Source organism: Apus apus, chromosome 7 (assembly GCF_020740795.1).
Source record: "Apus apus isolate bApuApu2 chromosome 7, bApuApu2.pri.cur, whole genome shotgun sequence".
Taxonomy (NCBI): domain Eukaryota; kingdom Metazoa; phylum Chordata; class Aves; order Apodiformes; family Apodidae; genus Apus; species Apus apus.
This window is the reverse complement of record NC_067288.1, coordinates 6,439,138-6,462,351: the sequence shown is the minus strand read 5'-3', so window position 1 is coordinate 6,462,351 and position 23,214 is coordinate 6,439,138. Positions and strand designations below refer to the sequence as shown.

At 55.5% G+C, this 23,214-nt stretch overlaps 1 protein-coding gene across 5 annotated transcripts in view; it reads left to right on the top strand.

The window, feature by feature from the left end:
- Nucleotides 1-23,179, top strand: part of LOC127386965 (myomegalin-like) — a 33,954-nt gene extending 10,775 nt beyond the window's left edge. For 2 of the 5 annotated variants that reach the window (XM_051624744.1, XM_051624739.1), the window contains 37 exons: nt 1,877-1,996; nt 3,700-3,819; nt 4,053-4,142; nt 4,257-4,472; nt 5,057-5,215; nt 5,575-5,688; nt 5,928-6,065; nt 6,384-6,563; nt 6,815-7,009; nt 7,893-8,036; nt 9,070-9,148; nt 9,684-9,772; nt 9,944-10,060; nt 10,339-10,476; nt 10,811-10,923; nt 11,674-11,801; nt 15,668-15,756; nt 15,878-16,038; nt 16,141-16,447; nt 16,530-16,698; nt 16,830-16,949; nt 17,034-17,508; nt 17,727-17,962; nt 18,174-18,225; nt 18,468-18,685; nt 19,063-19,257; nt 19,701-19,922; nt 20,093-20,224; nt 20,348-20,467; nt 20,547-20,724; nt 20,809-20,933; nt 21,153-21,254; nt 21,436-21,623; nt 21,881-22,018; nt 22,093-22,231; nt 22,344-22,390; nt 22,628-23,179. In XM_051624744.1, the coding sequence (XP_051480704.1) occupies nt 1,877-1,996; nt 3,700-3,819; nt 4,053-4,142; nt 4,257-4,472; nt 5,057-5,215; nt 5,575-5,688; nt 5,928-6,065; nt 6,384-6,563; nt 6,815-7,009; nt 7,893-8,036; nt 9,070-9,148; nt 9,684-9,772; nt 9,944-10,060; nt 10,339-10,476; nt 10,811-10,923; nt 11,674-11,801; nt 15,668-15,756; nt 15,878-16,038; nt 16,141-16,447; nt 16,530-16,698; nt 16,830-16,949; nt 17,034-17,508; nt 17,727-17,962; nt 18,174-18,225; nt 18,468-18,685; nt 19,063-19,257; nt 19,701-19,922; nt 20,093-20,224; nt 20,348-20,467; nt 20,547-20,724; nt 20,809-20,933; nt 21,153-21,254; nt 21,436-21,623; nt 21,881-22,018; nt 22,093-22,231; nt 22,344-22,390; nt 22,628-22,660 (5,586 nt within the window). In that variant the 3' untranslated portion in view covers nt 22,661-23,179. The remainder of the gene's footprint in view (nt 1-1,876; nt 1,997-3,699; nt 3,820-4,052; nt 4,143-4,256; nt 4,473-5,056; nt 5,216-5,574; nt 5,689-5,927; nt 6,066-6,383; nt 6,564-6,814; nt 7,010-7,892; nt 8,037-9,069; nt 9,149-9,683; nt 9,773-9,943; nt 10,061-10,338; nt 10,477-10,810; nt 10,924-11,673; nt 11,802-15,667; nt 15,757-15,877; nt 16,039-16,140; nt 16,448-16,529; nt 16,699-16,829; nt 16,950-17,033; nt 17,509-17,726; nt 17,963-18,173; nt 18,226-18,467; nt 18,686-19,062; nt 19,258-19,700; nt 19,923-20,092; nt 20,225-20,347; nt 20,468-20,546; nt 20,725-20,808; nt 20,934-21,152; nt 21,255-21,435; nt 21,624-21,880; nt 22,019-22,092; nt 22,232-22,343; nt 22,391-22,627) is intronic. The other 3 variants (XM_051624742.1, XM_051624741.1, XM_051624743.1) reach the window with 3 other exon arrangements.
- The last annotated feature ends 35 nt before the right edge of the window (nt 23,180-23,214 follow it).

Sequence of the window (23,214 nt, the reverse complement as noted above, 5' to 3'; positions counted from 1 at the left end):
GGAACATATAAGACCACAGCTCCCTTAGTGTTTTTGGGAAACTGCAGTTCTTTCGATTTACTGCTGTAAGCTATGAAAACCAAGAGCCCTGGTGTTGGGGCATGTGATCTTGTAGATGCGGTTATCTTGGGCGTTTTCTTGAACCAGTGATTCTTCCTCTTCATCCCTGTAGCCTCAGGAAAAGCCACCAAGCCCAGCCTTCCTCAGACACGCTCTGGCAGCTGCCTGCGCCACCGTGCTGGCAGCAAGGGACGTGTTGCCTTACTGAGAAGCCCATCTCTTACCCACTGTTCTGGGCAGATGTGAGCTTGGCAGGCTTCAATAATGCTGTGATTATTACTTTTTAAAATCTAGGTTAATGTGTGCTGACTGAGGAGAGATTGTCAGTCAGATGCTGAGGTAGGAGAAAAACCGCTGGGGAGCTGTGCTCCTGACATGGCTGCCGGGAAGCACGAGGGAGGCAGCTGGGACTTTGGACTCTGGAGCTGGCTCTGCCTTTCTCCTCCCTGCTCTTAGCTCTTTGCAGGCTTTCTGCTTATTTTTCTTTGGAATGTGCAAACTGTGAGGAAAGTTGTTTTCTTTTTTTTTTTTTTTTTAATTTTCTCTGTTTTCTTTTCATCAACCTTATTTCAAAATAGCTGCTTGTGTGACAGATTCCAGCAGCTCTCCCTGCCTGATCTGAAGCCCTCTGACTGGGCAGATTTTAAATGACTTTGCTGTCACTCGTTAAGTTTTCACTAAAACCTTAACATCAGGATAAAGAGAAGCATTGCTTCTGTATGTGGGAGGCAATGCTCAGGCCTGGGGGAGCTCCTCTAAGCTGCCTGACTTTCCCAGAGACAGTGTTTCTGTGGCTGCTGGAGATACTGAAGGTTCAGTCTGACAGGGCCAGTTGGAGTTGGCTGTTGTCCTCCCTGTGCTGTGCTGCCTGGAGCTTGTGCTCCTGTGTGTGCTCTGAGAAGCTCTGCCATGTTCTGATGGCCTCTGTGCTGCAGCCCTGTGCTGGGCAGGGCTCTTGCTTGAAACAGGCACCAGTACAATCAATCTCCTATCACTGGTAATGTTCAGGAATACTTAATGTGTCCTGCGAGGGCTGGGGTGGGTGGCTGGTTTGAATGCTGCTCTCAGGAGTTAACCACTCGCTAGGCGGGAGGTGGCACAAGAGTAAGAAGGGATGACAAGGGATTAGTGTGTGCTCAGCCAGCAGGGGCTGGCAGGCCACGTGTCAAAGCAGGCTGTCTGTTCTCAGTAAACGGGTATGTGGCAGGAAAAAAAATCTCAGCTGTAGCATTGAATTTGCTACAACTTGTGAAGCTGCAGGGAATCGCACGCCCTGCGGGTGCTGAAGCATGGGGAGCTGTGAAGAAGGGCCCAGAGAATCACAAGTGGAGGGGTTCAGAGTTGGGGGGTGGCTGCCAGCTCAAGGCAGGAGGGTAGCTGCTGGGAAGGATTGAAGGTTGTGGGCTTGGTTGAGAAGGAGAGGCTTGGCAGAATGTGGGAAGGAGTTTGATTTGGTTCTAGCTTTGTTTTGAAGCTGCCAGCAGAGGCATGGCTTGGGTGTGGGGAGCAGATCTGCCATCAGCCTGCAGACAGTGGTTAGAGCCAGACAAGCTGCTGGGCTCACTGAATGGGAGTGAGGAGAGTCAGGGAGCCTGACCAGAGCGTCAGGGCAGTGGGGAACTTTGGGCAGGTCAGCCTGCCACCCAGGTGAAGACAGACGTTGGCATGATGTTTCAGAAACAGAAGAGCACAGTGGGGCATGTTTAAGTACATGCTGCAAGGTCTCTGAGGACTGACAGGTGAATAGAAGAAGTCAATGCATTACTTGAGCCGTTTATCATTGGGGTGTTTTTGGTGCTTTTTTTTCCTCCCCCAGAATTTGCAAGATGAAGATCAGCAGCCTGCTCCAGGTGACCCTGCAGCGCGGGAGCACGTGTCTGATCTGTGTGCTGCAGAGCTGCAGGGCAAACTCCAGCAGTTTGAAGCTGCCAACAAGGTATTTCTCCATGAACAGCAAATTCAGTGCCTAGTGAGTCTGATGTAATTTGTGTTGGAGGGTGCCTCCCAGCCTGGCCAGAGATGGGCATCTGCACCCCTCTTCCAGCAATGGTGTGTGCTGACACATGATTCTCAGTGCTGCTGAGTTAAAAGAATTTAATTTTTTTTCCTGCAGCAGTGCTGAGTGCATTTTCCATATTTATTTTTCCAAACCATTGTTTTGGAAGAATTTCCTGCTTACCTCGTGAGCCTTCCAGGAGCTGGTGAAGGAGAAATGCACAGGATTATTTCCATGTCTCTTGGATTTGCATGGGCTGAGTCTGATGCAGGAGGGAAGGGCACCTGCCTTTTGGGACAGCTGCTTTCTTTTTTGCAAGCAGTAAGGGAGATAAATGCAGAGTGGGCCTTGTTTTTGTTTTGATTTAAAGCCTTTCTTAGGAAAGAAACATCTCGAGGCAGATCAAATTGAACACATTTTGTGAGGGTAACACATTTACTCCCAGGTAAATTATACCCACATGGAAAACAGAGAGATTAAATGAGAAAAAGTGTCAGGATGGGTTCTTTAGTTAAATCTGGGGACACCTGTAAGCTCTTGGAGCTGCCTGGACCACAAAGGTTGAAAGGGGAAAAGAGGCCCAAGGCCTAGTAAATGCAGTTGAAAATGTTTAAACGGTTTATGGGGAGTGTCTCTTAGAGAAGAGATAACATGACAGGTGTGTAAACTAATGAGGAACAAGAGGAAATCATGTGGCAGCACCAACTCCTTAAAAAATTGAGGCTTAAGTAAATTCTGACAAAGGTGTGTCATCCAAAACTGAGAATGCAAACGGACAACATATGTAGAAATGCTAAGAAGCAGTTGCTTAAGTGTACATGGTGTGCTGCATAATTAACAGTATGGTGAAAGCAAAGAACTGTCCTGAAACTGTTTGAGATGGCAGCCTCTTTTGGGTGAAAATGTCAAAGGCAAAAGTTTCTCAGGTTGTAAACCAGGCACAGAGACTAGTATGATGTTTCCCTTTGTTTTGTGGCTGTGCTGTTGGCATGTTGGCACTGACTAGACTCTGTTGAACTGAAGCCAGAACTTGAGGCTAAATAAACCACTGATCTGATCAAATGTGTAATTACCTAGACCAGCAGTTGCTGCAAGAGTGCCTGGAGGGTCAGGGAGGCAGTAAGATAAAGGGCTGGAAGATTTTAAAGGGGCAGCTGCAATACTCTGCAGGACCTGAGAAGCAAAGGGAATGGCTTTTGGAATGTGTAGCTTCTCTGTGTTGATTTTTTTGTTGTTGTTCAGATCTCCTGAGAGCTTTTTGGGCTGAAGCAGCCCCTTTCCTCTGAAGGGAACAGAAACAAATGATAGAAACTGGGGAGGCAGTGGGGCAGCCTGAGCAAGACTCTCCTGCAGTGTGTGGGAGGCAGGATGATATGTGCAGCCAAGCCTGGAGCCTCCACCCTGCACATGGGGGCTGCACTGGATGGACCTGAAGCACTGAACAGTCCTGTGGAAGGGCTGAAGGCCTTGTGGTTGTCTCCACCCAGCTCAAACAGTGTTTTCAAGCTCTAGAGGGAGCCGTGTTGATCTTGATCTGGTGAACACCTGGTTGTACCGAGTTGATTAAGGGGTGGAGGGAGTCCTAAGGGTGTTTATATAGAGCATTAGGCAGGATTAAATAAGCAATGTATTTCTGTCTGCAGTTGTTACAGGAGAAGCTGAATGAATTGAATTTTGAATTAAAATCTGTCCAAGAAGCATCACAGAGGCAAGATCATATAATCCAGAGTCTGAACGAGGCCCTGAAGAGCAAAGAGAGTAAGGTAATAGATTTGGGTGGGCAGGGGGTGCTCACTGAAGGAGGAAGGTGTGTTAGCACTGTAGGCTGTGCCTGAAAAGGAATGCTTCAGTCCCTGCTGGGCATCCTGGATCTCATTCCATTATTTCTTGCTCTTTCATGGGATGGTGACATGTGTCATAATCTCATCCAGGCTTGGGATGGGAGGGTCTGTGCTGGGTTTGCCACTGACTGTGCTTCCTGTCCTTGGCCTGGCAGACAGAAGAGCTGTATCGGATCATCGAAGGGCAGAATGAGACGATGGCCAAGCTGCGGGACATACAGAAAAGTCACCTGGGACAGTTGCAGGTATATCCCTGGAAAGCCTCAAATATATTGGGTTTCCTCCTGCGGGGATCCTGATTTTTAAATCCCCTCTCAGGAAGTGCATCTTTAAGTTTCTCTGCTTCTCACTCTTCTCAGGTGTCAGAGAGCACACTCCCATCCCAGGAGCAGCAAATGTCACTGCTAGATCTTCAGAACGCGCTTTTCTGCACCAAGCTGGAGGTGCAGAAACTGAGAAGAGCTCAGCGCCAGAAAGACCATCAACTGGCTGAAGCCAGGAGAGCAACCCAGCACCTTGAGACCATGGTGCATGAGGAAGAGCAGCAGAAAGAGGCAACCTGGAAACATAACCAGGTATGAGAAACATTTAGCCTGGAAGTCTCAGGGGTTACATGACTTGAAGCACTGGTGTAGTCAGTACTCTGCTCTCAGTTGCCGTTTCTGCCTGCACCAATCTGGACACGCTTGCCTAATGCCTTGTCGTATATGGCCTGAACAGTTCTCCACCCTCCTTAGTTTTTTATCTGAGGATTTAGAATCAGTAAAGACACTTGACAGTGGGTATGTTGTCACTTGTATGGCTTTGGCTGGTGCAAATGTCCCATCTCTCTTAGTGATGTTACAAAGTTAATGTCTGCTGCTGCACAGGTATAGCTGTGATGGGCTGTAACGCTGCGTGTGGTCAGAGCAAGGGGTTTACATGAGTAGATACCCTAGGAAATGAAATAAATTCCAGCTTCATCACCATGAAAGTGTATTTTGAATTGTAAAAGCAGTTGTAGTTGTAAAAAAAACAAACAAACAAACAAAACCCCCACAAAGTCATGGTATTGCAGAGCATTTTTGGCTGCTCCCACAGCCCTTGGCTTCTTCAGATTGGCCTGTTGTTTACAGGTCTGTTGAGACTGACTGCCAAGGCATCTGCTTTTCCCTTGCAGGAGCTGCGTGCTGTGGTACAGCAGCTGCAGGCAGAGCTGCAGGACAAGGCTCAGCAGCTCCAGACTGTGGAGTGGGAGAAATGCCGTGAGCTGCAGGCCCAGGAGCAGAGAGTTCAGCGTTTGAGTCAGCTTCTGGCTCGCAAGGAACAGCTGCTGCAGGTAAGATGCAGAAAGATTCAAGCTGAGCTTAACTAGCCAGGTCCCTGCTCCTCCTATGGTATTTGGCAACACAAAAGTTAGTCTAGCTCTCACATCCTTTGAAGAAGGGAAGGAAAGGGTTGTTTCTGGGCTCCCAAGATCAGGAAGAAGGTATATGAGTACCTCAGCCCATAGGAATGCCTGGTGGGCCCTGGTGGGCACTGATTAAACAGCTCCAGGTGCTGGGACTGGCCTACCCTTTAATGTAGGGAGCCCACCAGGTGTAGGGTGGAGGTAATTAGCCCTGATTCTTTTGTGGTGCTCTCTGGGGCATTTCTGGACAAACAGTTATACTGTGGGTGTCTGTATGTGACCTCTAGGAATCGAGGGAACTTCTGCAATGCCAGCAAAGCTTGGACAAGAGCCCTGCAGCCATGAATGCTATGTTGGAGAAGCTTCAGCAGCGAGTCAGTGACAGGGATGCAGCTTTGGAGGTGAGCACAGTCTGTTGGTGATGTCTCCCTTTTTTTCCTGTGGCTCAGCCTTTGGGCTACCATCAGCAGTGGATCCTGAGGCTGACCCAAGAGGTGACTGTGTCTTCTGCGTGCCCTTCACTGCTCAGCCTTCCAGAGGAGTCTTCTCTGAAAGGGAGAGCTGAGGTGTCCCACAAAGCAAGTGGTGGGCTGCAGAGCCCTAACACCCCATTCTGAGCAAACACCCTCTCTCATCCTAGCGAGCAGTAGATGAGAAGTTCTGTGCCCTGGAGAAGAAGGAGCAAGAGCTGCAACAGCTCCATCTCTCTATAAGGGAGCGTGGAGGTGACCTGGAGAGGTTGCGCAATGTCCTGTCCAGCAATGAGGCCACCATTCATGTGAGTGCTTGTACCTGGACATACAGAGTCCAGCCTGGCTGTGGTGTGGTGCCAGACAGACATTCCTGTGAATGCTCTGGTTGTTGCTGGGGAGAGCATCTGCAGGCTGTTGGCCTTGAGACACCTGGCTCTGTGTGTGAGGCACATTCCTGGGTCATTTGTGTTTCTAGGCTGGGTATAGAGGCAAGTGTGGTGTCTGGAGAGGATGGGGAGTTGAATCTGTGTGACTCCACTGGCAGGAGAGACTAGTATTTCCAGCTCTGCTTAATTCAGGATAATCCCTATCCCTGGTTGAGCTGCTTCTTTTGTGGTCCTCAGAGCCTGGAGAGCCTCCTGAAAGCCAAAACACTGGAACTAGAGCAGGTCTCAGCAACCTGCCAAAACCTCCGCTGGCTGAAGGAGGAGATTGAGGCCAAATCCTGCAGCAGGCAGAGGGAGCAGGAGGGGATCATCCAGCAGCTGCAGACCTGCCTGCATGATAGGAACAAGGAAGTGGAGGTAAGGCCTCAGCTTGGCTTCCTGAGCCTTCAGCCAGTTGGTCTGCAGAGAGAGTGGTTCTAAACTAGAACCTCCTGACCCTGTGCCTGGTGCTGTGGAAGCTGGCTGCTTTTGGCACCTGTAAATACCTGTGTTTGCTGAGGTGCTGCTCTCTCAGCTACGTGCAGGCTGAAGAACTGTTGGCCCTTGACCAGCTTGCAGCTTGATGGTAGCAATGTCACTCCATCTCTACCTTCCTCCCACTTGCTCAGGAGCTTACAGCAACTCTGCTGTGCAAGCTGGGCCCAGGACAGAGCGAGGTAGCAGAGGAGCTGTGCTTGCGTCTCCAGCACAAGGAGAAGATGCTTCAGGATCTCCTCAGTGACAGGAACTGTCAGACCATGGAGCATGATGCTGAAATCCGGGAGCTGCTGCAGGCTGTGAGCGCCAAGGAGCAGCAGAGCAGAGTGAGTTGCGTGCGGTGCCGCAGTTGGGATGCCTGGGTGGGTGGCTCTGCCTCACAGTTAGCAAATATCAGCTGCTCTCTGGCTGCTGTTGGTGTAGTCTGGTGGAGCTGCTGAGTATTGCAGAACAACATGAGATGCTGCCAGCTGTTCCTAGGTTGGTCTCAAGCCATTGCCTGGGAGCAGTGATGAAGCAGCAGTTCTTGTAGCAGTGTTCAGGTGTCAGGTCCCTGTCATTAAATGGACTGGGCAGGGTTTGTCTGTGTGGGGTGGGGAAGGAGGTTCAAATTCTCCAAAGATATGTGCTCCTAGGCTTGGGGCAGCAAAGGGTCTGTGGGAGGATTGCTGCGTCATGTGGGTGTTACCAGATCAGAAAGGAAGGCTCTGAGCTGTTTCTACTATAGTTCAGAAGTCTGAGGAAGCTCTGCTCATTGCCTCCGAACTTACACATTAGTCAGACTAGTGCATGAGCCTCAGCAGGTAACTGCCACCTAGAGAGCCACAGCTCCTACTGTGCCTGCTCTTGCACACTGGGTGTGGCTCAGTGTTACCAAAGATACTTCACATCAAGTTTCAGAAAAAGGGGGCTAAAAGGTCAAGCACCCTTTGCTCCTCTCTGTCTGTCCTCTGTCTTTCTCCAATCCTGAAGGAAATGAGAGAAACTGAGGATCTTGTTCCTCGGTAGGCTGAGAGGCTGAGGCTTACTTGGCAACTAGAGATGGGAGGACTGCAGCAGAGTCACTCTTGAGTGGCCAGGAGCAGTATCTCCCAGGCTTGTTTACAGAGCAGATAAACATTGTTTCCCTTAGTCCCTAAGGAAGGTGAGGGAGATGGATCCCACCCCTGATCACAAGCCTGCCTTCTGTTACTCTTCCTGCTCCATCAGGTGGCTGCGGAGAAGATTTCCCGGGCTCTGACCGAAAGGAGCTGCGAGTTACAGTTCCTGCGCCAGCATCTGTTGGGGAAGGAGCCTGTGGGGACCCAGTCAGCTGGTGCCAGGCTGTTGCAGCAGGACAAACAGCCCATACAAGTAAGAATTGTGCACTGTTTCTCTGCCCGTGGCCTTGGAGCTCCATGGAGAACAAATTGGCACAGGAGGAAATGGGAGAGAGCACAACAGAGAATGATAGGAGTGAAAGCAGGATTACAGGAGAGACTTTCTGTAGGAGGAAGAGAAGCAACTGAAGAGCAGAAGTGCTGCCTGAGTATTCTGATGTTGATTCCACCAGCCTTCGTCACTCAGTGTCTCCTTTTGTTTTGATCAGGCAGTATTTGAGTCGGTAGGGCATGTGAGAGTATGAAAGAAATCCACCCTCTGACCCTCCAGCATTGACCCAGGCCTTCCTTGGGCTGGGCTGCCTCGCTGTATTGTAATCCCCTCCCTGACATTGTCACATTCTGGAGGGCACAAGAGAGCTAATTTTAGGTCCCACTAATTCTTGGCAGAGCCTGCTGGCTGTTTGCTGTCTCTTCCACAATTGGAGTTGGTATTTTTAAAGCAGCTTTGCTAAAACCCCCTTTGAGGCTGTACACAACTCCAAGGCTACATATGCCATGCTCCTGCCTAACAGCTGTTAATGGCATATTGGTGAGCTGACATGTTGAATGCTTTTAAGCAGCTGTAAACAGGTTGCTATTTCTATTCCCAGGATCAAAGTGAACTCTAGAGACTTCCAGGGACATGTATATGGGCCAAGCTCTGTATTATCCTTCCTGTGTGATCCTTCTGGGCCACATCTTGGATGAAGATGTAGGTCTCTGTAGAGTCTCAGTTGGAAGATGGGTTTGCTGCAATTGAGTGAAACCTCTGTAATCCTTACTATGAAGATGCTCACTGCCAGCAACCTCCTAGTGCCAAATAAAACAAAACAAGGCCAGAGCTTCTAGGTTAGGTGAAATTAACTTTTTCCTGCTGCCTGGCTAGGTCCCCTTCATTGGTTTCTCACATTTCAGAGGCATCAGCAAAGCAGCCAGTAGCTTTGCTGCATTCCTGGAGCTCTGAGGAAGCTGTGAGTGCTCTGTTCACCATAAAGATGAAAACCTGGAGGCTTTTATGTTTTTAGGAAATACTGCAAAGAGCTTGTGGAGCTACAGCCATTGCCAGACCCCAGCAAGCAGACAACAGCTGCAGGACAGGGGAAGGTGAGTATAGTCAGAGCTTCTTTCAAGGTCTTTAAACATGACAAGGGCATTTTGCTGTGGGGGAAATGTGGTTGCACAAAACTGTGAGAGAGAACAGAGAGCTTTGACCAAGAGTGAGTACTTTGAACTGAAGTTGTGCCTTCCCTTTGGGTGATGGTTCAGGGATGTCTGGGAATGGGAGCACAGGAAAGAGAGAGGCTGGTGTCAGATTTGAGGTAAGGTGCTTCTACTCAAGAGCTGATGCTGCCCAATGAAGGGTTTTTGACTTTATGGTTCAGGCTGGGCTGAGACAAGTGCAACTGGTTTGGGTTTGCCCTGGGGAAACTTTGCCAGAGGTAGGACAGCAGGCCTGGGATGTTTTGTTGCCTTGGGCTGCTGTTTAGAGATCAAGCAGGGAAGGAAGAGTGTTTCCTGAGAGGCAGTGTGGTGGGAAGCATGAGCATCATAGACCTGTCTTGCCAAAGGGGAATTCTGTCTGATCCTGGCATTGGAGCTGACACAGAGTAACCTTGCAGTAACCAGTTTGTCTTTGCAGTTACAACGTTAGCAGCAGAGCTGGAGAAAGATCTTCTTAATGCCAAAGAGGAGCTGGAGCTAATGGCAAAGAAGGAGAGGGAAAGCAGGGTGAGCTTGTAGTGCTGATCTCTCTTGCTTACAGGAGACCACTGGGCTGCCCCTTGCTGGAGGTTTTGGACCTCCTGTAGTGAGGGGACCCCCAGTGAGAGAAATGGGATGGCAGCTTGCAGTGGGGTCTGGCTTTCTGAAGACTTTCATGGACTTCTGTTCCCTCCTTAGCGGGAGCTTGCTGCTCTCCAGTCTGTGGTGGCCACGCAGGAGGAAGAGCTGCAGGTGCAGGCCTCAGATATAGAGTCCTTGACCAGGACCATCCAGATGAAAGAGGACCTCATCAAGGTGAGATAATGCACTGTGGTGGGTCAGTTCCACCTGGAAAGCTGCAGAGGAGTCTCTTCTTTCTCTGCTGTGTCCATTATATCCCTTCTCATTTCTTGCTCCAGGCTGTTGTGTGTGCCTAATACATTCTGGGTGCTTCAGGTTTCTTTCTTAGGAGACCTGGGTCTTCCCAAACACTGGAAACTTTTGGCACTTGCATTCCAGGGAGGATTACGAAGGTCCAGCTGTCCTTGTTACTGATCCCCTCTTCACTGAGCCCTCCTGCTGTTGGTTTTCAGGATCTGCAGATGCAGCTGGTGGATCCCGAAGAAATTCCAGCCATGGAAAGGCTGACAGAAGAAGTGCTGGTGCTTCGGGAGAAAGTCGCCATAGCAGAGTCACAAGGACAGGAGGCTACTGGAAGCAGAAAGCAGCAGGTAGTGTGCCCTGAGGACCAAGCTCAGATGTGTTTATATTTCTGCTGGCGCTCAGTTACGAGACTTTCTTTTCAGCCTTTGGATGTGCTTAGATGTCCTTGTTCTTGGAAGCTGGCTGTGTATAGTAGGGGGAAAACAAAGCAGAAGATTGGTTGCCTTCAGCACTTGTCTCAGGGGCAAAGTCTTTCGGGAATCTGGGGCTGACACAGATCAACTTGATCACTTGGACACAAGCAAGAGAGGAAGGGGAAGCCCCTGTTTCTCTGGGGCAGCTAGATGCCTCTTTCCATTTCTCTCTTTTATGTGTTGCATCTTGTCTTTTCTCTCCAACCAGTTGTTACTGGTGCTGGAAGGGCTGGTGGCTGAAAGGAATCGGCTGAATGAGGCTCTCCAGGCAGAGAGGCAGCTCTACGGCAGCCTGGTGAAGTTTCACACACACCCAGACAGGTGAGCAGCGCTGCCTTGGCTCCGTGCTGGGGCAAGTGTGGGTGGTCCAGTGGGGCAATCCCTGGAGCAGTGATCATCCTGCAAATCTGAGAGCCCTCAGTGGGAAAGAGGGAGTTTAAGCAAAGAATCAAGACAAACGTGGGCTCAGGAGTTGGAGTTTTAGGCTGCCTTCCTCACTTGGACAGGCTGCAGAGGCCAACTTTAAATGCTGTGTAAGCTCCCCCCCTGCCATCTCTTGTTCAGGCCCTGGGATTTCCATCTCTGTTCTGACTTCCCCTTCCCAGCTCAGCTTCTCACCCTCACTTGGCCACCTTTCAGAGGCTGCTGTCCAATTCCCGACCAGCTGTTGGGTTGATAAGGATCTATCTAGGTGCTTATCCAGGCGGTTGTCCCATGGCACAGCCTGGCCTGCTCTGCTGTCCCTTGTGTCCCCTGCATTAATCCCCTGCCCTTCATGGGGCTGCAGCCTCTGGGATATTTGAGCTACCTGATAGCAAGAGAGCACATAAGTGGAGTGCTTGGAGTAAGTACTGAAGAACAGCTGTGCCTAGGGGTCCCCTACTGTGAGCTGGAGCCTTTTTAGGGGATGGCTGAGCTCTGGGGGGGGTTTAGAGGTGAGGCAAGAGGTGGCCGAGCTGCCTGGAGAGCAGGCGGGGCCTGTGCCTGGCAGAAGTGACATTCCAGGATGGAGGGGCCAACGTGGTGCAGCCTGTCTAACCCTCTTCCCTCTTGTGCGGCGCGTCCCCTTAGCGCTGCGAGAGACCACACCCTGCAGGTGGAGCTGGAGGGGGTCCAGGAGCTGCGGGGACAGCTGGAAGAAGCTCTTGGAAGAAGCTTGGAGCGTTTGAGCAGGCTGGAGACGCAGGGCGACATAGGAGGTGGGGAACAGGAGCGTGTGAGAGTCCTACCCCAGCATGCCCTCTGAGCGCTGCCGCTCGCCCGCCCGCCACGGAAACGGTGCACTAACCCAGCCAGCCTGTCTCACTGACTCTGGGAGGGTTGCTTGGGTTCTTGGTCACGGTACAGTAGAGCTGGTGCAGGCCCTTCTTGGTTTTATTTTTGAGCTGCTTTAGAAACGGCGATCAGTGCAATCCACCTGTGTCTCGTGTGTGTTCCTGTCTGACCCACCCTGGTGGCCACTGATGTATTTGCACATCCGAATCATTCCATTTTAGTTGATTTCCCTCATCTCCCTTCTCCTCCCACCCCCATGGGCCAAATAAAGATTCCCTTTCTCCGAAGGAAACACCAGATGTTCTCTATCATCTCCCAAGTGCATGAGTGTGAGTTTTTGTATTCCCTCACCATTTTTCTTACCCAGTGATATCCCCCTCTTGGGTTGATGGTGGCTGGTCCAAAAGGAGAAGGAATTTATGGAAAAGTGGGTTCTAGAGCCAGAGAATTTGGGAAGGGCAACAAGACCTCGTGGCACTTTGTGGGGCTCTAACAGGAGTCTTGAGTGTAGAACCAACAATTCACTTTATGCTTAAACCAGATCCTACTCCAGTATTGATGATTTACTGACTTTTTTTTCTTTTTCCCCCCCTTAATTCTAAGTTGTCTCAGCCTGGCTTGTGAGTGCCTTCAAGGGAGAGCTTCCTTCTCTTTTTGACAGATGGTTTGGAGTGACTGAGACCTGTCCCTGCTCCCAGGGTCTGGGCTGGGTCTGCTCCCTCCCTTGTATGCACACATTTCACTCACAGGCTTCACATGCCCCTTGGGCAGTGGGCCCCTATTTCTGCTCTGCTGGGGACAATCCCACATGTCACCACTGCATACCTTTTCTAGGGCATCTTTCACCTCCTCTGGGAGTTTTTGGGCTGGTTTGAGAGGTGAAAAGCAAAAGCATCAGCTTTCTGAATGCCCAGCACTTCCCATGCACAGTGGACTATGGATCAGCTGTCTCATGCTCAATCGCTTCCCAGGGTGTCAAGAGCAAATTTTGTACCTCTGAGCATCTGTTTCTGCTTGCTGGGGGAACTCAGCTAGGAGTGGGTGGAACAGAAGAGCTCCATCTTGCTGGGCTGTGCCACCTGGACCTGTGGCTGCTCTACTGTACATTTCATGACTGTTTCACATGGCACTGACCATCCCACGCCTTGCACCCATGCTGAGGTCTTCTCCTCTCTGCCTCAGACAGGGAAAGGAGGCAGCACAGCTCTCCCTTCAGACGCAGCAAGTCAGCACTACTCTGGTAGCACCGAGCTGTGTGGTGAGTTCAGCACTTCTTGTGTGACCTGAAGGGACACAGCTGGTGGCTGCTGGGCAGTTCTGGTACTTGGTTAGCTTTTCCTTTCTGGTGTTTCATCTCATTCCCTTCCTCTTACTTCTCTGTGTAGCACCATCTTATCTTTATCCTTCTGCCTCTCACTTTGTAGGAGCCTTTGTGTCCCTGTTATTATCTTTCCACCTTCCTTCCTCCATCCTGGCTTTGATACCCGGCTGGCTCCCTGGTCCCTTGGGAACTGTGGAGCCCAGGACCCAGCACAGACTCATTGGCCTGGCACGAGGGCAGTCTTGGCTGGTGTTCCGGCAGCTCTGATCTCTTCTTGTGTGTGTTTTGCTACAGATCTGTCCTTGCCTGTACTAGCATCACTGCTGTCAAGTGTCCTGTAGAAGCATTGTCCTAGGCTGCTGTGACCCAACTTCTCCACTGTTCTTTAGGGCCCCCTTTCATCCCTGATATCCCTGGCTTTGCACTCCTCTGCCCTGTGGAGAGGACTAGCCTGAGCATTCCATGCCTGAGAGCACTGTCTGTCAAGCTGCAGTGCTTTGTGCTGTCTCGTAGCTCTTCATGGAGGTCTCTTCTTCCTCTCTCAATCTCCATGGCAATCTTGCTTTCATTCCCTTGTTCCCAGCAGTGTGAAGGCTTCCAATGCAGCCAGTGCACCTGGGTGTCCTGTGCCTGTGGGCCATGTGCAATTTTCAAGCCCTGCAACTATTTTTGCCTTCAGGCGAGGTGTGAAAAATAGTGCTGACTAATCTCCATAGTCTCCTTTGCTGGTAATACCCAGAGAGCTGAGCAGCTCCTCTCCCTTTGAATTTGCACCCTGATGTGCTCCTGCTGCCATGGAGGGCTCAAGCACTTGGTGAAAAGCAGCCTGGGCACAGTCTGCCCTACATGCATGCTTTCCTGCTCCCCCAGCACCACCCTCCTTCTATTCCCCTGCTTTTGTTTTGTTTTTACCTCTAAGATTTGTGGTCCCTTTTTCTGCCCCAGTCCTGGAGTGCTAGGAGCTATGGGTGATGGTGAGAAGTGGGGTGCTGTGTCCTGGCATAAGAGGTGGTTCTTCCATGACCCCAGATCAGCCACCCTGCCCTTTCCTCTCAGTCATGGTCACCCAGCTTGAGAGCCATGTGCACGTGGCTCAGCCCCCCAGCAAAGCCTGCAGCTGAGGGTCTGCATCCCCTCACCCTTGAGATGCTGAGCTGCCCCCCTAGGAGGCTTGTCACCTGGCAGGTTGTCCCTAAGGGCTCAGAGGGCTGTGCTTTGACTACGCTGAATGCCACCACTGGAGCTGCTTCACTGGGGTGCTGCTGCCACTTCCAGCTCTCTCTAGGCACTTGGCTCCTGGAACTGCTTCTCTGTGATAGCTGTCCTTGTTCCCTGGAGCATGTCTGCTTCAGGGAACAGGCTCCACCACACAGGATGTTGTCTGTTGGCAGTGAGCTGTCCCTGTTTTTAGCAACCTCCCAGCAGCTGCTTGTCACAAGTGGGTTTCCCAAGTGTGCCACCATCTCTATGTACAGTGTGCTGTGCAACTGCCTGCCCTGCTGCAAGGTGTGATCCTGGCTGGTCCTCAGCTCTCCCACCCAGGAGCTGTGTGCTTCCCTGCTGTCTTCTCCTTCACCAGAGATGTTTTGCCTCTCTGCTGCCAGGATTTCTCTGTGTGCCCTTGCTTTGTGTTCAGCCTTGCCTGGGAGCTCCAGATCTAATGGGTGGCTTTGGCCATGGGCAAAGCAGCTGTGAAACCTGGCCCTGCACAATCCCAGGGGATGGTCTTGGTCTCCCCTCTCCCTGGGGGAAAGAGGGATGGGGGATATACTTATGTCCCAGGCAGTCTGAGCCTAAGCAGAGCAGGCAGGACTCCGCCACTGGGTGGCAGGAAGGCTGCCCAGGCAAGGGCTGCAAGCCCTCACTCTGGGCTCTGCACCAAGAGGGGCCGGAGCAGAGCTGTGTGCAAGCAGAATAGTGTGCCCTCAGCTCTGTGGGTCAGGGTGGGTCCGAGCCCCCCATGCCCTGCTGCAGCTCTGCAAGGTCAGTGCAGAGCATGGGCAGGGTGGCTGTTAGTGACTTCCTGGAACTGCCCCTGACCAGGCAGGGAATTTTGTTGGGTGTACCCCCATGACCCTGCCTTGTCTGGGTAGTGCCAGTGAGGGTCCCTGCCCCAGCGTGGGCTGCTGTGGCTTGTGAAGGGGCTGCAGGGTGGGTGACACCTGTGCACATGCGTTGGGGCAGCAAGCACAAGGTGGTGTGAGGGTAGATGTGGATGGGGCAGGTGGCCTTTCTAGGGTGCTGTCCCCGGGGCTGTGGCAGCTGGGGCTGTCCCCTCCCTCGGTGCAGGGTTGGAGCTGCAGGGCGAGTGGCAGGACTCGGGGACAGTGGGGACACCTCAGTCCTGCTGGGAGTGCCCCAGCACCAGGGATGTATGAAAGCAAGTACGGACATCACCGGGGAGGAGGGAACCAACGCAGTGCTGCAGTTGCCACTGCTTTGAGCACTTTGTGCTGTGCTGTCCCCTAGGTCAGGCCACAGGCGCAGATGCTGATGCCAGCACCAACTTCACCAGCAGCACCAAGAAGGAGGCAGCTCACGGCGTGGCAACCCAGCTCGTGAGTCAAGGCAGCACAGCACGGGGAACAGCGGTGGCAGAGCTGGGCACTGCAGCACTGCCTGACCGCCTCCTAGTCCCTTTGAAAACGTCCCTGTTACTTTCTGTCTTTGTCTCTCTAGAACAGCCCCCGGGCCCCTAAGGAGAGTGGGGGCACTGAAAGGGCCCTGAGCGGGAGTGTGGAACCAGCCGTGCTGGAGCGGGAGCTACGGGCTGAAGAGGAGCTGCGGGAGCTGAAGGCACAGCTGGAGGAAGCTGGTTTCTCTTCTATCTCCCATATCAGGCAAGAGCCCTGGGACGCTGGAGCCAGCAGGTGGCAGTGGCTTGAGGGGGTACCCTGTATCCCGGCTGCTGCCGTTCCCTTCATGGTGCCTTGTGCCCCCAGGAAGGCGATGCTGAGCCTGTGCCTGGAGAACGCGGAGCTGAAGGAGCGGATGGGTGAAGCCACGTCGCTGCTGGAGAGTGGGGAGCAGGAGGAGGCTGGGCTGGGCAGCCCCCCGGCCCCCGAGCCCCGCAGGTTGCAGCGGAAGAGCCGCAGTGCCCTTGGGGACAGCCCAGCCCGCGGCAGCGGGGATGGCCAGGGAGAGAGGGGAGCTGTGCCTGCCAAACGCCCGGCACTGGAGGCACGATCCCAGGATGATGTGCCCAAGAGACCTTGCCCTGGCACCCTGGGCGGAGGAGATGGCAGCCATGTAAGTGCCCTAGGCACAGGGGACCAAGATGGGGATGAAGATGAGGAAATGGGGAGCTCACAGGCTGTGTCCCCTCTGGCAGGCGGAGGGCACAGTACCCGGCAGGGGCTGGCCGGGGCTGGGCGCAGAGCTGTGCTCCCAAGTGGTGCAGGGACAAAGGCAGTGCCAGGAGCTGCAGGACAAGCTTGCCGCCTCCGAGGCTGTGGTGCGGGCTCAGGCTGAGCAGCTGGAGAAATACCACGTCCTGCTCCGTGAGTTAAAACCCCGGGCTGGATGGGGGGGGGAGTGGTCTGCACCAAGCCTGGTGTGCCCTGTGCTGTACATGGGGCAGGGGTGGTGAATCCAGCCCAGAGGGAGGCCCTGAGCTGATGGGGCTGCCCAGCAGGTGAACCCCACGCCCAGCAGCTCAGCAAGCAAGTGCAGGTGGACTTCCAGGACCTGGGCTATGAGACCTGTGGGAGGAGTGAGACTGAAGCTGACCGGGATGAGACCACCAGCCCCGGTAAGAAGAGCCAGGGATCCGGGGATCCCTGTGTCTTGCCTATCCTTCGTGAAGAAGTGACACCATGCTCTGTTCCCTCTGCAGAGTGTGAGGAGCCAGATGTATTCAGCGAGCTCAGCCTGGGCGAGGAGCTGGGGTCCCCATACCGCTCAGGGATGCGCAGGGCAGGCAAGGCTGCCCAGAAAGCCGTGGCTCCAGCAGACGTGGGGGCCCTGCACCAGCACATCCAGGACCTCAAGGCACAGCTGCTTAATGCCAACAAGGTGATCCAGAGCCTGCAGCGCCGTGCCCGCTCCATCTCCGTCACCAGTGGCTACACTTCGGGTGCCGAGCGACCCCTGCCGGGTCCCACGGCCCTGGCCTCCCCGGCCCACAGCCTCACCGACGAGGACGAGGGCTGGCAGTCCGATGGCCACGGCACCCTCTGCCCACCCGCCCTGCGGGCACGCCGCGACCTGCAGCACCTGGTGCACCGCGTCGCCCTCCTGGAGGCACAGCTGCCTGCAATCAAGCCGGGGGGGGTCTTGCCCAAGGAGCTGCAGTCTGCCACGTGGCCAGGGTATGGCTGTGGGAATTGGGACCAGGCAGGGGTCTCCAGGGGCTGCCTGCGAGTGGTGGCTTCTTGTCGCATGCTTTCCCTTGCAGCTGGGCTTCTGGGTGTTTGCACAGTGAGGTGGGCAGTGCACAGACTCCCCCCTCCGTGGCACCCCACCCCTGCTGTGCTCTCTGGGGTGTCTGGCAGCCCTGTGAACCCCCCTCTTTGCTGATTCCTCCTAGGAAGTACGACTCTCTGATCCAAGCACAGGCTCGGGAGCTGTCCCACCTGCGGCAGACGCTGCGGGAGGGCCGTGGGGTGAGCCACAGCCTGGCCCAGCACCTGCGTGATGCCCTGAGGTCCTTTGAGGATCTTCTCCGTGGCACCGACATTGACTATTACCTGGGCCAGGGCTTCCGGGAGCAGCTGGCCCAGGGCAGGCAGCTGGCTGATAGGCTCAGTGACAAGCTGGGCACCAGTAAGTACCTTTGGGGAGGGACATTGTGGGGCATGGTGGATGAGGAAGGGACGCTTTGAAGGGTGCTGTGAAGGGCTGGGGATATTTGGACGCCTCATGCCATGTGGACTACCTGCTTTGAGCTGTGCTGTCCCATCCTGCTATGGCTTTGTTTGGAGACAGGCAGCCTGGGGTATGGGGACACTGACTCCGCTCTGGTTTGGTTTTTCAGGAGATCGACAAGATGGGGAGGATAAAACCAGCCACAAACTCCTGGCACTGAGGTACTGGTTCTCAGGGAGGACCTGAGGGATCTGCTCTGCATGGGCACCCCAGGGACTATCACTACTCTTGGGGTGGGGGGTCTCTGTTCCAGGTGGTCATTCTGGGGCTGCCTCCGCTCCAGAAATGGGGAGCCCCAGGCTTGGGCCGGGCATCCCATGGCTCTGGGCAACCTGGGATGGGGCTGGCTGCAGGATGGGCATTGGCTGGCCCTGCCAGCCCTGGTGATAGGCCGCCTTCGCAGGCTCAGCCGGGAGCTCCAGGAGAAGGAGAAGGTGATTGAGAGCCTGGAAGCAAAGCTGCAGGAGCGCTGTGAGTCCCCAGGCAGCAGCCGCCCACCCTCTGAGTCATCCCGCTCTGCCACCAGCACCTCATTCGTGTCCGAGGGGCTGGAGCCCTGCTCCGATGGGGATGTGGCCAGTGAGTGCAGCCAGTGCCCCGAGGAGCCTGCCCATCTCACAGGTACAGTGCCCAGGGCCACGACAGTGGGCTGGGGACATGCAGGCCTTCTGTGGCATGTGGGTCCTTGCAGCAGTAGGTGCCCACCAGGCCTGGGCAGGGGCTGTGCCTGGAGCACCATGCCTCAGTGTCAGCTTGGGGGGGTGAGCACACAGCACCTTGAGCTGCAGGGGAATATCTTGGGAAGCCCTGCTATGGTACCACAGCTCTGCAAGGCTGGGACCTGACAAGCCTTGTCTCCCAGCTCAGTGTCTCCAGACATGGAGACTTGGCTGCTCGGGGCTTGCCATGGTCCTTAGTGCCCCTGGGGAAGAGGAGTCCCTGCCCACACTAAACCAGAGCCTGATTAACATCTCTCCCCATCTCTCTCCTGTCTCCAGGCCTTCATTTTGACTCCTTGTCTAAACCCGTTAGTGCTCCCCTGCCTGCACTGGCCCCTGAGCTGCCCCCCTTCCTGCCTGCTGGGCCCCTCACTCCTGCAGCTGCTCCACTCCTGGGCTGCTGTGGGACCCCCATCTGCTCCCTGGCTGAGGCTCAGCAGGAGCTGCAGGTGCTTCGGAGGCAGCTGGGAGAAAGTGAGTGTGAGCCTCCTGCATGGGGTTGGTCCTGTGTGTCCTGCATGCCATGCTGTGCTGTGCCACATGGCCCCTCACCCTCTCTGACCTTGCCTGTCCTGCCCTGGCCCTTCTCCTGCTACCCAGGGCTACTGCTTCAGGTTTGGTTCCCATCACTCTGGCTGGGGGACAGCTGGGGCATGTGGTGCTCGCATGGAGAGGACCTGGAGGGTGGGATGGACACAGCCTGAGGCAGCATTGGCCCTGGGTGTGGGTGCTTGCACATTCTAGGGCCCCTGGATAAAGGCTGGTTTGGTTATTTTTTGTGTAGGAGTCATGGGGGGATGTGAGGCTGCACCGTCACAGAGCGAGAAGGGGGCAAAAAGCACGTGGTGGGAGTGTTTCCCCCATTCTTCCTCCTTGCTCATTGTCCTCCTCCTCACTGCTTTGTCCTGTGTGTGCAGGTGTGAGGCTGCCCGTGGCACCAGCAAAGCCCACAGCCCCACTGGGCCCCTTCAGAGAGGGCAGCAAAGCCCCAGAATCACTCTGCCAACATGGAGCGCTGCGGAGCCTGGCTGAGATCCCCAGGGCCACCGAGACCCGTGCCCTCTGGGATGGACCCCCTCCCAGCCAGCTGCTTTACGGGGCCCTGCCATCAGGGTACCCCTCCAGCCAGAAGCTAACGGGTAAGGTCCATGCTGGAGAGCATGGGAGCATCCTGGCTGGGTGTTGGGGGGACAGGGAGGAGAGCCAGCACCTGAATGGCTGAGGGACATGGCTCTGGTTTGGGGCAGGACAGTGAGGATGGCACGGGCCAGGTGCCCCAGCCATCCCTGCCCGTCTTCTGCTGTGGCAGGGGCTGACCTGCTGGAGGAGCACTTGGTGGAGATCCGCAGCCTGCGCCAGCGCCTGGAGGAGTCCATCTGCACCAATGACCGGCTGCGGGAGCAGCTCGAACGCCGCCTGGCCTCCACCGGCAGGACCAGCGGTGCGGGGCTGCACTTCGGGGTGGGGGGCAGCCTTTGCACACCCCATTGCGTGGGGAGGGCACTCTCCCCGTGCACGGCAGGGCGTTGGGAGAGAGACTCAGCACCTCTCCCCCGCTTTGCAGGGTCACCCAGCGATGTCTATGCCCAGGGGCTGGAGCCGGGGCTGCAGCTGAGCGGGGAGAACCAGGCTCTGCGTGAGGACAACCGCACCCTGCGGATCCAGCGTGACCAGCTCTCCCAAGGTACGACCGAGGCACCAGGGTCCCGGAGGGCTCTGGCAGAGCGGGGTGGCAGTGACGCCTCCGTGTTCTCTGTCCCTAGAGCTGGCGCGGGTGCAGGAGGCGCTCCTGGCTGCCTGCTCCCGGGCTCGGGAGGCTGAAGCAGAGCTGGGCCGGCGGCGCGGGGAGCAGCGGAGGCTGGTGGAGGAGCTCACCCAGAGCCAAGAGAGCACCCGGCAGCTCCGGGACGAGCGGCGTTCTCTGCAGGAGGACAACAACAGGTCAGCTTTGGGACACTGTGGTCTTAGGGCCAGCAGGGCTGAGTGGTACGGCTGGCCCCGGATTCATGTGTCACCCCTCTGCAGGCTGCAGCACACCGTGACACTCCTGCAGCAGCAGGGTGAGGAGCATCGCCTGCTCCTGCAAACCCTGCGTGCGGAGCTGCACGTCTACGAGAGCCTTCCTGGCCCCTCTGCTGAGACCCGTGCAGGTACAGGATCCCCCACCAGCCTCAGCCTCTCTGCCCAGCTCCTGGTCTTGGGGTGCCTGGCCCCTCTGCAACCCTTGGGCGGGCCCAAGCATCTCTCCTGTCGCGGCAACAGGAGGGACAGGGTGCCCTGCTGGCAGGTAGAGAGGAAGGGCAGGACCCCAGCAGCCCCAGGCACAGACCCACAGCCACCTGCAGGGGCTCAGATGCTTCTTGTTCCAGGCTGCTTCCCATCTCCTCCGGTGCGGGATGTTGGCACAAGTTCAGCAGTTCCCCTCTTCTCCCCACTGCCCTCTGACACGCCCGTGGCCCGGCAGATGGACGGTGGGTACTGGAGCGTGCCCACATATGTGCCTCAGGGGCTGCTGAGACCTGACAAATTCATGGCAGAACCCTTGCTGAGCAAGGATGGAGAGCCCAGGGCAGAGCCAAGCCCCTGGCATGGGACAAGAGGGCCACAGGGGGTTCAGGCAGTGGTCCTCACCCTGCCCTGCTCATTCCACAGTGCCAGGTGGGGCAGATGCACCAGTGAGGAAGAGTGAGGGACGGACGGGGGCTCATGTCATCAGCCGCCTGGACACGTACCGGGCCCTGGAGCAGCGCGTTGTGGAGGGGAAGGTGCTGGCCCATGAGCTGATGTGTCTCACACGCCCGGCGCTTGGGCTGCCCCACTGCCCGCTCCCGGGAAAAGAGGTAAAGTGTGGGCAGGACAGGGCTGGTGGCAGCTGGGGGACAGCCCCTACTCTGCAGGCTTTGCATAAAGCAGCTCCTAAGCCCCATATCACCCCTGAGCCTTGCAGGGCTGGCAAGTGGCAGGTAGCCCCCAGCCTGGGGGCTGTTGCCAGTGCTGTGGGCACTGCCCTGGTGTTGGGCTGGTCAGAATGCGTCCCTGGGAGCAGTGGGGTGCAGTTACCCTGGCAGCACCTGCTCCCTGCATTCCTCTCCTGCAGGCCTTGGGGTGGGCAGGCGCAGGGCACCTCTGGGGCAGCGCCAGCGCCCTGCACCGCGTCCTGGAGGAGTGTGTGTCTCTCCTGGCCGCCTTCTGGAGCACCGTGCTGCCTGCCAGCCCTGCCCAGCAGTGGGGCAAGGTAAGCACTGGGCTGGCAGGGCGGTGGGGCTGGGTGCTTGCTCACCACTCATTGTGCTGTCTGTCTCATCCCAGGAGCAGGAGCTACAGGGAGAGATCGTGGCGCTGCGAGCCCAGCTCTCCGAGAGGGAGGATGCCCTGCAGAGCACGGCTGAGCGGCTGCGCAGCACGGCCCAGCTCAAGGACACCATGGAGCAGTTCATCATCAGCCAGCGTATGTGGCGTCCTGCTGTGGGGTGGCATGGCCAAGCTGGCCTGGTCCCTGTGTGCCTGGGTGGCTCCATGGTGCAGGAACATCACTGACCCTGTCCCTCTCTCCCTCTCAGTGACCAGGACCCACAATGTGCTGCGCAAGGCCAGGACAAACCTGGAGGTGAGTCTGCCCCAAATGTACCCCAGGATAAGGGTTGGGTGCCCTAGCCCTGGTGAGCCCTGATGCCCTGGGGAGGGCACAGATGGCAGAGTGGTGGCTGACAGGGGGTGCTGAGGGGCCAGCTAGGTACAGGGAGTGTGGGGGGACACAGAGGACACATTTTCCTTTCCTGTCCTCTGTGTCCCCAGGCCTACCCTGGCAATGCTCCCCTTACTGCCACGTGTGATCTCTCACCAGGTGAAGGCCCAGCAGGTCCTGCCTGTTGCCTGAGCCCCAGGCAGGGCTGGGAGCAATGCCCCTGGCCATGGAACAGCCTAATGGCTGCTGAGCTGTGCCACACCAGAGGGCTGGAGCAGACCCTGGCCCTGCTGCTGAGGGCTGGGGTGGACAGGGATCTGGGGTGCCCAGTGCTGCAGTTAGTGGTGGCTTCTGTCTTGGTTGTGTGCCCTCCACCTGCCTTTGCTTAGCATTGCAGCAGCAGCTGCTGGCTTGGGCTCTGCCTGCCCTGTGCTTCAGTGCTTGTCCCTCTTCCTCCACAGTGCTTAGAGCAGGGCCTCACAGCCCTCTGCACCAAGCACCCCTCACCCCAGGACCTGGTCACCCCATAACCCTGCTGCTTATCTGTCCCTGCTGGTGGATGTATGTATATGTATATAGACAGAGGTTTCTAAGCCGTGCTTTGGGGGCTCCTGGGCATGTCAGGGCCCCCATGCAGGAGGAAGATGTAAGAAATGCTGCGTTCTGTTCAGTGGCTGCAGAGTCCCCAATAAAGCTTTCCTTTGGGTTGTAGTGTTTCTGGCACACCCGTCTCTGCAGCAGTGCAG